Raw genomic sequence first — 13289 nt, 5'->3', positions numbered from 1 at the left:
GGGGCCCTCCTGCTGCCCCCCTGCCCGCGCCTGTCCCACCCCCTGCCACCATGGCGGCAGGCCTGCCCCTCGCAATCTGGACGGCTGTTTTATTTCTATGGCAACATTTCTCCCGAAACGCTTCAGAGGGAGCCTGGTGCTGTGTGAAAACGAGGGAGGAAGCGTCCCCCACTCTGTCCCCTGCGAAAGGCTGGGAGAAAAGACCCCGACACCTCTCCTGCCTCCCTCCCCAGCTCCTTCCCTCCCTGGTGAGCAGCACCAGCACTGGTGCAGTGAGCTGCCAGCCTCATCCCATCTGCCTTGCTGCTACCTGTTCCCCGGCCTCCATCTTCGCCCTCCCCTCTCCTCTCACCTGCTCCCTTTCTGTGCTGGGCCATGGCATTTGCCGGCAGCCTGCTTAGGCACCCGCGCAGAGCGGCCAGCCGAAAAGAGACTTGGAGAAAGAGGACATCAAAAGTGACTCTGCTATAGAGGAGGGTAAAGCAGCCCTGTAGGACGGTAAAGCTCCCTGTAGGAGCTGTAGAGATTGGCCCCGCCAGCAGCACAGGGAGCATGGGGGCTGCAGGGCTCTGGGGAACCCAGAGGCTGGACAGGCAGGTACTTCATCCCTCCGAAAAGCTCGGTGTCATTACAAAGAATCACAGAATCGTTTAGGTTGGAAAAGACCTTTAAGATCATCAAGTCCAACCGTTAACCTGGCACTGCCATCCTACCACTAAACCATGTCCCTAAGCACCTCGTCTCCCTGTCTTTTAAATACCTCCAGGGATGGGGGCTCCACCGCTTCCCTGGGCAGCCCGTTCCGGAGCCTGGCAACCCTTTCGGTGAAGAAATTTTTCCTAATGTCCAACCTAAACCTGCCCTGGTGCAACCTGAGGCCATTTCCCCTCGTCCTATCGTTTGTTACTTGGCAGAAGAGGCCGACCCTCACCTCACTGCAGCCTCCTGTCAGGCAGCTGTAGAGGGCGGTAAGGTCTCCCCTCAGCCTCCTCTTCTCCAGGCTAAACAACCCCAGCTCCCTCAGCTGCTCCTCACAGGACTTGTGCTCCAGACCCCTCTTCACCAGCTTTGTTGCTCTCCTCTGGACATGCTCCAGCGCCTCAATGTCTGTCCTGTAGCGAGGAGCCCAAAACTGAACACAGCATTTGAGGTGCGGCCTCACCAGCGCCGAGTACAGGGGCACGATCACTGCCCTGCTCCTGCTGGCCACACTATTCCTGATACAAGCCGGGATGCCGTTGGCCACCTTGGCCACCTGGGCACACTGCTGGCTCACATTCAGCCATCTGTCAAGCAACACCCCCAGGTCCTTTTCCACCAGGCAGCTCTCCAGCCACTCTTCTCCAAGCCTGTAGCGTTGCCTGGGGTTGTTGTGACCCAAGTGCAGGACCCGGCGCTTGGCCTTGTTGAACCTCATACAGTTGGCCTCAGCCCATCGATCCAGCCTGTCCAGGTCCCTCTGCAGAGCCCTCCTCCTCTTGAGCAGATCAACACTTCCACCCAACTTGGTGTTGTCTGCAAAGTTACTGAGGGTGCACTTGATGAGGCGGTGCCTGCCACAGTGCTAGACCCAGCGGCCCCAGAAGTCCTCTCCTCTCCTGTCCCAGTTGCTTCCACCATCACGAAAGAGCCCCATGTCTGGGTGGAGGCGACCAGGCAGAAGCTGCTTGCAGCGCCGAGCGCCAGTGGGCGAGAGGCAGGTGGGCAGGCAGGGCACAGCCCAGAAGAGCAGGGGTACGGCAGCAACCCGTGACGATGGCAGAGGGGGATATCGCAGGTGTAGCAGGGTGCAAATGTGGCTGCCGTGCCCCGCTTCACACCGCTCTCCCCCTGCACCCGAGCCTGTCTGTGCTGGCAGCCCCTGCCATGTCAGGGAGCCGGGGGTCAGGGGAAGGCGGGGGGACAGTCCTCGATACCATGGTGTCGGGCAGTACTTAGGCTTGATGTCTTTCAGGTGCATTTGTTTACACAGACCGAGCAAGCTGCAGCAAAACAAGTCAGCAGACTTATAGTGAAATAGTCGATCCGCTCTCTGCAGGAGTGCGGTTCTGCAGCTTACCTGGGATGCTCCCTCAGCTCCGTTTCTGGCGCCTGGCAGGCATGACTGAAAGGGGAGAAGCTGGGAGCCCCTCAGGAGGCTGGTAGTTCCGCTGGGCTCCTTGTCAGAGTAGTGACAAGGGTTTTTTTGGGGAAAATTTTATTTTCCCTGTTGCTGATGGGTTAGTGCTGAGCAGCCAGGCCAGGCTGGGAACGCAGCCCTCGTGCAGCAGCTGGGTGCAGAGCAGCGGCTGCAGCCTCTCTCGGCCCAGGGCTCGGTGCGGAGTGGGCTTCGCCCTGGCTATCGCTCATCCTTTGCTGCTGTCCCTGTTGTTATCTTCGTTCATAACCCATTTGCAGGTGTCTGCCTCGCTGGGCACTTTGCAGAGGCACAGGCAGATCATCCCTGCCCTGTCAGAAGCGCAAGCGCAGTGGGCAGGCAGATGGCATTGGCCACCCTTACCCCCCTTTTCCTGCACACTGAAAATGATCCTCATCCCCAGCTAGCGAAAAGCCATCGAGAAGGCCATGTGTGGGCAGCCCTCCTGGCCAGGCAGCACAGGCTCAGGAAGGGCTCTGTGCTGGAGAGACGCTGAGGCACAGGGACACGGCGGGGGACAGCTTTTTGACAAGGCTCCGGCAAGGCAGGATGCTCAGCCCAGGGAGCTCCTGGGGTGGGGGGGTTAGGGGAGATGCCCTTTTCACTGGTGCAAGAGTGCTGGGAAACTGGAGGAGTGACCTGAGCAAATCGCAGCCACCTGGGAAGTGGGGACCTGGGGAACACCTCAGCGCTTTCATTTTTTCAGCTTTTGTGGGTTTTGCACTAACCCTTCAGGGTCCAGTCCATGGTTTTGGCAAGACGGCTGCCAGGGCAGACGTCAGCCCCAGCACTTCCTCAGGAGCAGAGGGTACGCGATCTGTGCTCTGGCTGCCACAAAGCCTGGCTCCTATTTGGCCAAGACCACCACCCAGGGAAGGCCAGTGGCCTTCTGAGCATTTCATTTTCCCTGTGATGCCAGCCACGAAGAATAACACCCACCTACCTTGCTCGACAAGAAAAAGCAGGGACTTCTCCCCGGCTGCCACCCCAGCAGCATCGTCTCCTTACCCTCCTGCTTGGCCGCTCCCCAGTCCCTGCCTCTTGTCCCCCCCAGCCCCGTTTCGACCAGAGGAGAGCGGGTGAGCACCTGTGTCAGTCCCCCCAGCGCTGCCGTGGGGTACCCCACTTTTGTCTGGGATCCCGGGGAGTGGGCAGATGCTCTTGCAGCGCCATTGCCCCGACGGCGTGGCCGGAGTGGGGATTGCCGGGGCGGTGTGGGAGCAGGCAGGAGGTGATGCTGTCACCTTCCCATGCCTCTTCCCGACTTTGTCATCCCAGGGACCTTTGTATGGATCCCATTTTTATCTGTGTTTTCTCCCTCTCTCTCTTTCTCTCCTTCTCTCTCGCTTTCTTCTCTCCCCCTCCCGTCAGTATGTGGGCTGATCACTGCTCAAACTTTTAATTCAGATGGTAATTGGAATAATAATACAGGCAGAATCCTTCTGGCTCCGTTGCTGCAGCTGGCTTCAGGGAGCTATGAATAGCTCTGAGTCACACACTGAGATGGTTTAACTTCAAATCATTTTGTTTTGTTTTCATATTACCCATCCCCAAGCTCCAGGGCTTCACAGGGGGGAAAAAAGTCCCCCCCCCTCCTCTCACTCCACCCCAAAATATAAACCGGGCAGAGGTGCGTTAATAAAATCCTCTTCTGGAGAGAGAAACTGGTCAGCGGATCATGCCTTGCGGGGCAGATGGGGACTGTTGGCACTTACGCGATCTATTTATAATTATTGAACGAAAAGGCAGAAGTGTGTATATAAAAATGGTATAGAGTTGATTACAGCTTCCTCCCCTCACCTTCCATATGTCACTTGCCTTTTTAATATGGTAAAACTCTCCCGCACGGTGACTGTGCCTTCGCCTGGGCTCGTACAGCGCCTAGCACCCAGCCCTGCCAGCGCCGAGGAGCCAGAGCTCAGCCGCTGCCTCTTGCAGCAAGACAGCCCCCACGGCACCAGGCTGCCCTGGGAGCCCCGGCATGAACCCTGGGAATAGTTGTGAGGGGAAGAGGTGGAGTTACAAAGAGGCCGGAGAGGACAAACCGAATGCCGTGGGTCTGCGAGGCTCTGCAAAAGGCCAAAGGGGTCCCTGCTCTGCTGGGGGTGTTTCCCTCCCTTGACTCCCCAAGAGGTGAGAAGACTTCTGCTGCGTTGTCACCGCACCCGAGCCAGCAGGACGGGTCTGTGGATGCTGATCTCAAAGGCAGACGGTGCTACGCAGCCGGTTCGAGGAATAAAGGCACAAAGCGCAGCGCAACCAGCGGCTGCGGTATTGACCACAGACAGGAGGGAAGCGTTTGCCAGACGACTCCAGATAAAGCAAAAGACTAAGAGTATAAAAATACCCTGGGATTTTTCCATCGTCGTTGTTCATGGTGTACGTCCCAGAGCACCAGATACGGTTGTTATAAAAAGAGAAGTGGGGGAGTGCTTCAGTGTGGACTTTTCTGTTCTGTTTCATGAGACTCTTCCACTGCAAATTTAAAGATGGATTGACAAATATGATCCGCTCTGGCAGGGGCTGGAGAAAGCCTGGGATGCACGAGGTGATGCACCACGTACTGGGATGGAGCGATGGAGGCATTGCATCAGCACCACGTGCCCTGACGATATTATTAGCCCGCAGATCCCTCGGAAAGCAATGGCAGCAGCCTGGCCCCACGCGTCTGCTCGGGGTCTGAGCAGCGCCGGGGTGGTGGCATGGGTCGGTGCAATGGCTTGTGCCGCTGGAGCACGGTGTCACCTGGCACGGTGGGGATGGCTGCGGCATGGTGTGGCGTTGTCCCTGGCATCGCTCGATCCAGGGCGCAGGAAGGGGCAAGCAGTTGGGAAAGAGGGAAGGGCAGGCCGGGCTGCAGGGCTGGAGGTGGCTGTTGGCCCCTGGAGACCCACTTGGCTGACAGCTTCAACGCTGCAACAGGGGCTGCGGTGCCCACACTGCAGCGGCTTCCGAAAGCACTGTTGGGGGCTTCCTCAGGCCATGAAATATGTGGGTGAGTGTGTATGCTGGGGACAGGAGGGATGGAGAGGCATCTCTAAGGACCACAGTCCTAGCATCTCCCAGGGTGCCCCATGTTGTACCCACTGGTGGGCTTTCACCCCACTCCCCAGCAGTTGCCAGCTTCTTTCATGCACATGTGGGTCCCAGGAGGCAGAGAAAACTCCAGGAAAGGTCCTCAGGCATGCTCTGAGTTTTGCACCTCTGTCCTCGGCCAGGCTTTCCTCCCCCTGGTCTGTGCCATAGGCCTGTTCAGGATGGGAATGGCATCCCCTTTTTCTGGAGGCATCTCTGAGCCTTCCCCTTCAGCCCATTTGTGTTTCAGGTTTCCAAGGAGCAACAGGACGCTTTCACAGCCATTTGAATGGAGTTTGTGTGGGGTTCGAGCTCCTGGTACGGCCCCTGGCCTTGCTGAGTTCGCAGCTCCTCTTTTGCAGGCAGGGATGTCAGCAGTGGCCCTGGGCCACCAGCTGCTGAGGAGGGACAGTGGCTACATCACCTCCCGGCGTGGCACCTCCAGAGGGCTAATGCGAATGCCAGCCCGATACAATGGCAGTCCCCAGCCCAGGGCTTCTCGCCTGTCTGTCTGTCTTTCCCATGGCGGCACCGCACGCTGTGGGGGTGTGTTGGGGTGGAAGTGGTAAGTGGGTTTATTTTCGTTCGTCTCCTGGCTCGTGCCGCTCCGAGTTTGTGGCGCCCGGTATTACTAACGCTTCCCTGCGCCAGCTGGCAGCAGGGGATGAATCAGATCGGCAGCACCATGGCACGGACCCCTCACCGTCCAGCCAGCTTGGGGCGATGGCTCTTGCTGAAGTGCTGGTGATGTCTTCTGCCTCTGCCCAGGGTGAGCCCTGGCACCAAAACGCCAGTGGCTTGATCTTGCTGCCAGAGATCTCTCGGTCTCACCTCACCTGCAGTAGCCTGCGGGGCAGGGTTGTCCCCTCTGCCCCGTGCTGTCTGCCCGGGGCCAGCTGGTCCCTGTCCCTAATGCACGCTGGAGGTCTAAGGTGGCTTCATGAGCTCCTCTCTGCCCACTGGTAGCACCCCTGAGCTGGGGTTGGCTCTGTAGCCACGGGGACCCGGCTTACCCTCCTGCTGCCAAAAAAGCACTTTTGAAGTTGGTCAGTTCCTCTCCCCCCGGTCATGACCTCACAGCAGGCAGTGAAGTCACACGATGACATCACAGACCTTGGTGATTCCTGTTCTCCCCATGGCGAAGACACAGAGATGCCTGGTCCTCCCCTCTGCTCCCTCCTGAACACTCTGGTGATCTAAATGGAGGGATTTTGGTGACTGCCTCTCCCCCCACGAGCATCGCTGAGGCTGCAGAAGTTGGCACACTGCTTGTCAGTGTCACCCGCCTGCGTGATCTGGGCTCCAGGAGGATAATTTGGATCCTCCCACTTGCCACAGCCCAAAGAATCCTGAAAAATGTCATGGCTGCTTGGCATCTCTGGGACAATGGAGAGGGTCTGCCCAGAATCTCAAGGCTTGGAAGATGATGATGAGGAGGATGACAACGATGATGAATTCAGCTACCCCTGCCACTCCACACGTCCTCCACCCCAGTGCAAGAGCCGTGACAGCTTGGGTGACAGTCAGGTGGAGGACCTGGAGGAACCCATCCCATTTTCCCTAAAACCCAAGCACTCTTATGTGGTGAAAGACGAAGGACTGAAAAATAGAATATATGCCAAGACGTTGGCCAAGCATGCACTGGAGCTTGAGGAGCAAGCTCAGGAGTTTCAGGAACCATTTTACAAAGACAAGAAAATGCCTGGCACATTGTCTGAAGATGTGGACAACAGCTGGACTGGGACCTCCCACCTTTCTGTGCATCAAAAGTTGCACGCGTCCCAAGCCACCAGTACAGCACCGTGCAGCCCCTATGACTCTTCCCAGTCTAGTGTGGGCAAGCACTTGGGGCTAGATGCGTTTGACCCATGGGCCCACACCAGTGACCCTTATCTGGGGTACCCAGAGTGCACCAAAGTAGCAGAACCCCACAAGCTGCATGGGGAGGCCATTAGGGACAGGGAGTTCCCGTCCTTGCAGCTGACCTACGACATGCTCAGGGAGGAGAACGCCATGCTCAGGAGGGTGGTCAGGAGCATGCAGAACTCCTTGGAGAGCCAGGCGTGCACAGTGCGGAGGCTGGAGAGTCAGCTGATGGCCAGCCTGGCCAAAGAGGAGAGGGAAGCCCAAGAGCTACAGTCCTTTGTCCAGCAGACTGAGTGGAGTCTCCAGCTAATGACCCAGCGGGCTCTGGAGGCAGAAAGCAACGTGGAGAAGCTGAAGCAGGAGATCTTTATTCTCCAGGGAGAGCTGGAGAGCTCCAGGGTGGAGAACGAAAACCTGAGAGCAGGTCAAACGACCAACCTGGGGGTTGTGAAGCACAACATAGACTTCGCCTTGCAGAACCTCCACAAGATAATAATGGGTGCAAACTGGTCCATCAGACAGCTCGCCTCTGGTTCAGAGTCACTGCATTTTGTTGCTGAGGTCCTTAAATCTACTGGCAAAATTTCCGAAGTTGAAGCAGAAAAAGAGCTATGAACTCAATTCCATGTGGGTCCTATGGATGAGTGTATTGACCAAGACCATGGGTCTTCCACTACAGCCTATACTAAAACCATTTGCTCTCATGTGCTCAAATGTGTGTGTGTGTTCAGATTCATAGCCTTTATTCTTCATGGAAATACTTTTCTTCTGATCAAGTACAAATTGCAGGCAGTGATGTAGTTTTAGCTGCTGATGTGCTCTGTTCCAGCCCTGTGGAGCCAGCAGCAAATGTTTCCCAGGCCCTGAGCTGCAAGGTCCAGGTGAGGTGGGCTCTGTGCAAGAGGCCATGCCACAGTGCCGGCTGACTTGAGCTCCCGTGTGGGAGCCAGGAGGAAGCACAGCAGCATGGGACATGGTGCTCATAAACAGTCTGCCCATCCCTGCCCGTAGCTGTACCAGCCAGAAGTGGAGATGAGCACAGCCCTTGCAGTACCTGCATTTCATCTGCTTCCTTTGCCCCTTCTCTGTGAGGTGGGGAAGGTTAGGAGCAGAGATCCGGGTGCTGCTGCACATACTTTCAGTGGGCAGAAGCTCCTTAGGTCCTCCTTCCTCTTCTTTTGGAGGTGACCACCACCTGGGCCAAAATCCAAAGTCTCTAGAAATTGCTCGTCTGTTCATGCAGCTGGAGAAAGGGGTGGTAGTGGTGGTCAGAAACCTTTAGGAAGTTGTAAAGTATCCATATGTGAACTGTGGCAGCGCCTTTCCTCCAGGATCTGTGTCAGTGCTGGCTAAGGATGAGCTTGGCTTATCCAGGCTGGCTAAGGAAGGTGCCGGCTGGAGAGGATGCCCTTCCTCCCCTGGCTAGAGCTGGCCTAGAGGGGTATACCTAAACTGCCCACCTTTGGCACCTTGTGGGACCCTGCAGTCCAAACTCACCATATAATCACTGAAGATACATCTTAGCCTTATCCTAGTGGGATCACCTATGGGCATGAAGGGATCTTTCTTCTCCACTTGGCCATCCCTCAGCATTTCTGATAAATTTAGGTTACCAACCCCAGTTTCTGCTGTAGGTTTACACAGCTGCACAACAAAATTTCCCGTACCTGGCCAAACCAACCCTCCTTAAAGACTTGGACGCTGAGGGAGTAGGTGCTGGCAGAGTTCAGTGCCAAAGTGCTTTTTCCTGATGGAAATTTTTAGGCAGACATTCACTTTCACCTTTATATGGTGAGTTATGGACTACAAGGTTGCTGTCTTCTCCTGGTCCCATAGCATCCCTGGTCTGGACAAGCATGTTTGTGTTGCCACAGGGCTTAACCTTGGTCTCTGGAGGAGAGACTGCTGGTTAGTCTTCATCCCAGACTTGACAACGGCAGTGCTTGCACATCAGAGGAGATGTCTGGAGCTCCTTGCTGCTTTCCAGACTGTGCTCTTAACTGGGGAAAGCTGGTGGTCACCCTTAGCCACACGAAGCCCTGTTCTGTAACGCTGATGCTGAGACAAGGATGGTTCTCACAAGTTTTTCTGTCCCTGACAACATCACTCTCTCCTGCCTGGGCATGACCACTTGCAAGCAGCTCTAAACCTTGGATTTGACCCAGAAATCCTTGGATTTGACCCAGAAATCCTTGGATTTGTCCCAGATATGGCAACCACTGGTTGCTCGTCAGGGAGGCTGGGAGGAAGCAAACTAGCTGGCTGTGTCTGTGTCCTGCGCTCCACACAGGTTACAGTGTGGGATTAGCATGGGTGTACAAAGCCCTTCCTAATCTGTGAGTCATTACCACCTCACCACATTTCGCTTCCCAGCAGCTCTGGGCAGGCGGGATAGGTCGGCTCTTGAGTCTTCGGTTTCCCTGTTCTTCAGTTCGGGGAGGACCGAGTTGGGACGTAACATCTGCTGGACATCTTCCCCAGGGTTCTGCTGCTGAGCTGCTCCTCGGATGCTGTACGCAGGGCATGTCACAAGGTCTGTTTGCTCTAACCAGTTTCTCCTTGGCTACCCCTAAGCCCTTCCTTTCCGTCAGTTCTCCCTTTTGGCTCTACCCATCACTTTCCTTCTCCTCTTTGAAACAGGGGGGATGTTCTGCACCCCCTTGGAAATAAATCCCCTCTGGGTCAGGCTGGGCTGACGGGGATCCCTGAGTGCTGCCGTGCATGTCCGTGCCTCATTAGTCCTTGTGTGCAAGGTATTTAGCCTGGCTGATCTCTCGTCCTAGTGTAAGCTATGATATTAATAAAATGGCTCAGGGCAAGGGCCCTGCAAGCTGCTCAGTCGTTGTGACCTTGATCTGGAGAGTGGTGACCGGCTGGCCCTGCACCTCTCCCGTCAGTAGATGCCAGGGAGTGCGGGGGCTGTGGGCCATGCAACCTGGTCTGCATCCATCAGCTCCTCCCGAGCCAGGTGCCCCGTGAACACCTCCAGAGCCCTCCTGAGCAAACGGCTGGGAGCCCTGCACCCCCTGCTCTGGGACTGGGACGGGTGCTGCCACAGGAGGCTCTGACTGGGTTTTGCTTCGTCCTTCTCTGCAAGGCGTGTGCCCCGGAGCCATCGCAATGGCAGCACGGGCCCCGGCTCGCTGGAGGTGAAACCTGGAGCAGCCAGGTCCCATGTGAGTGCTGCTGCATGAGATCCTGCGCCCTCCCAGCTCCCGTGGCCCCCTGACACCTGATGATACAGCGAGCCATGGTGGAGCTGAAACCTGGAGCAGCCAGGTCCCATGTGAGTGCTGCTGCATGAGATCCTGCGCCCTCCCAGCTCCCGTGGCCCCCTGACACCTGATGATACAGCGAGCCATGGGCAGCGTCCGAGTCAACCGGTGAGTAACCCCCTTCTCAAGGATGCTGCTGCCCAGGGGAGCATGGTCCTCCTCATCTGGTCCCTCAGGCCCTACCTTCAGCCTGCCTTTTGGTATATTATTCTCTAATTATCTGCCAGGGGCTTTTCTGCTCCAAGGTACGGCTCCTCTCTCCTTCTCCAACCCAGGACACACCGTACCTGGGGGCAGTGCTCAGACGAGGAATGCTACAGAGGAGAAGCAAGGTGCTTCGTGGTGCTGGACCAGAAATTCCATATTCCAGCAGTGCTGCAGAAGCTCCCTGTCCCCAGGAGTCACAGCTCCAGCCACACCTGCTTCCCCTGCTCCTTCTTCCCACAAGAAGAGGATGAGGGTCACAGAGCCCATGCTGGAGGGCTCCAGCTGACAAGTCAACATGATGGGGTGGGAGGGAGGCACTGCCAGCCCAACAGGTCCTGGGAAGCCAGGGCTCGGCAGTCACAAGGGCAGAGTGGTCTTGGTGAGTCTGTGCACACCCTTGATTTCCTCAGTGGTCCAAGCATCTTCTGCCATCACGTCTTTTGAGGAATACCTGCACCCGTAGACCCAGTAGCACAGAGAGGGGCAGCAGCGGTGCCGCCTGTGAGAGAGGGGAGCTGGGGGGGCAAGTGTCTCCCAGAAAGTGTGTGTGGAGCTTCTCCCAGGGAAATCTGCCAGCACTTGGCTGTTGATCTCCAAATTACACCTTTGGCTTTGGATGCGGGATGCTGGGAGCCACGCGCGTTGCTGTGGCAACAGAATTGTCCTGAGCGCAGGAAGTGTATAAACATTGTCACCGACGCACCATGAAATCAGTGAGGAGAGCGGAGGAAAAAATAGAAACTCACGTCCTTATATAATGTCAGGGCCAAAATGTGGCCAGAATGCAGGCGCTTGCTCCCAGGCTTCCTGGCTGTCCCAGGTGCTGTCAGGTTTCAAAGCCTTGGGTCCCTCCTCACCACAATGGCTGCAAGCACTGCATGCTTCTCCTGCTTTGCTGCCCTGTCAGGACTTGGCTAGATACAACCTCCTGGCAGCAAGACTTGGCAAATATTGCAGCCAAGCTCCACCAATTTGGTCAGTGTGGCACCACGGTGCAATAACCAGGGAAACATGCTGTTGTGAACCTCAACGCCATGCTGACATAGCCCTGTGAGCCACCCACGTGTCTCCCACCCTCACTCTTTCAGTGGTTGTTGTTGTTGTTCACATATTTTTGCTGGAAATGCCTGTTTCTTCTCTTCCAGGTACAGCATCGTCTCAACCGAAGAGGATGGACACAAGGTCTCTGCGCTGGGCAGCATGAATGGGCACAGCCGGAACGGGAAGGGCCATGCCCCCCGGCGGAAGCACCGCAACCGCTTTGTGAAGAAGAATGGCCAGTGCAATGTCTACTTTGCCAACCTGAGCAACAAGTCTCAGCGCTACATGGCCGACATCTTCACCACCTGTGTGGACACACGCTGGCGGTACATGCTTATGATCTTCTCCGCCACCTTCCTGGTCTCGTGGCTCTTCTTTGGCTTCCTCTTCTGGTGCATCGCTTTCTTCCATGGTGACCTCAATGCTCCGGCAGTGGGAGGCGGTCCCTCCCTCCTCAAGCCCTGCATCATGCATGTGAACAGCTTCTTAGGGGCTTTTCTTTTCTCAGTGGAGACACAGACAACCATTGGGTATGGCTTCCGCTGCGTGACTGAGGAGTGCCCGCTGGCCATCATGGCAGTTGTGGTCCAGTCCATTGTGGGCTGCGTTATTGACTCCTTCATGATTGGCACCATCATGGCCAAGATGGCGAGGCCCAAGAAGCGGGCCCAGACCCTCCTCTTCAGTCACCATGCGGTCATCTCCGTGAGGGATGGCAAACTGTGCCTCATGTGGCGGGTGGGCAACCTGAGGAGGAGCCACATTGTAGAGGCCCACGTCCGAGCCCAGCTCATCAAACCCTACATGACAGAGGAAGGGGAATACCTCCCCCTGGACCAGCGGGACCTCAATGTGGGCTATGATGTGGGCCTCGATCGTATCTTTTTGGTCTCACCCATTATTATTGTTCACGAGATTGATGAGGAGAGCCCGCTCTATGGGATTGGCAAGGAGGAGCTGGAGACGGAGAACTTTGAGATTGTTGTTATCCTGGAGGGGATGGTGGAAGCCACAGCCATGACCACACAGGCACGAAGCTCTTACCTTGCTAGTGAGATCCTTTGGGGTCACCGCTTTGAACCAGTTGTGTTTGAGGAGAAGAACCACTACAAAGTGGATTATTCGCGCTTTCACAAGACCTATGAGGTAGCTGGCACACCTTGCTGCTCAGCCCGGGAGCTGCAAGAAAGCAAGATGACTATTCTACCTTCTCCTCCACCTCCCAGTGCCTTCTGCTATGAGAATGAGCTGGCTCTTGTCAGTCAAGATGAAGATGAAGACGATGATGAAGTGGGCGTGGTGTTAGGGGGCAGCACTAAAGAAGAGGGAGGTGTCATCCAGATGATGGATTTTGGAAGCCATCTGGACCTGGAGCGGCTCCAGGCAACTCTGCCCCTAGATACAATCTCATACCGCAGGGAGTCAGCCATCTAAGTCCTCCAGCCTCCCCGTTCCACACCCATCGCCCACCGTCTCCTCCTCCTTTCTGCACCCGTACGTAGCTGGATAAGTCCCTTGCCCACCAAAAAATGTCTCCCGTGACTGCCTCTCAGGCCCTGAGTACATCAAGGCCTGCAGCTGCTCTGATATACTCCCTTTCCCGTGAAGTCATACTGCCTGGAAGAGGAGTGAGGATACACTACTCTTCCTGTGCACACAGCCTGTGCTAGGACCCCTTTCCTGCCCAG

At 56.3% G+C, this 13289-nt stretch overlaps 2 protein-coding genes across 2 annotated transcripts; both read left to right on the top strand.

Moving 5' to 3' along the window:
- The first annotated feature begins 6568 nt into the window (after positions 1 to 6568).
- ENTR1 (endosome associated trafficking regulator 1) lies at positions 6569 to 7693 on the top strand. Its single transcript, XM_009647744.2, has one exon. The coding sequence runs from the start codon at positions 6569 to 6571 to the stop codon at positions 7691 to 7693; it is 1125 nt and encodes a 374-aa protein (XP_009646039.2).
- Positions 7694 to 10423: 2730 nt separating this feature from the next.
- Positions 10424 to 13035, top strand: KCNJ4 (potassium inwardly rectifying channel subfamily J member 4). The gene is made up of 2 exons (XM_009647847.2): positions 10424 to 10461; positions 11706 to 13035. The coding sequence occupies exons 1-2, from the start codon at positions 10424 to 10426 to the stop codon at positions 13033 to 13035; spliced, it is 1368 nt and encodes a 455-aa protein (XP_009646142.1).
- Positions 13036 to 13289: the final 254 nt, after the last annotated feature.

The sequence above is a fragment of the Egretta garzetta genome, unplaced genomic scaffold, assembly GCF_000687185.1.
Source record: "Egretta garzetta isolate BGI_Z169 unplaced genomic scaffold, ASM68718v1 scaffold51, whole genome shotgun sequence".
Taxonomy (NCBI): Eukaryota; Metazoa; Chordata; class Aves; order Pelecaniformes; family Ardeidae; genus Egretta; species Egretta garzetta.
This window is presented reverse-complemented; position numbering and strand designations above follow the sequence as displayed.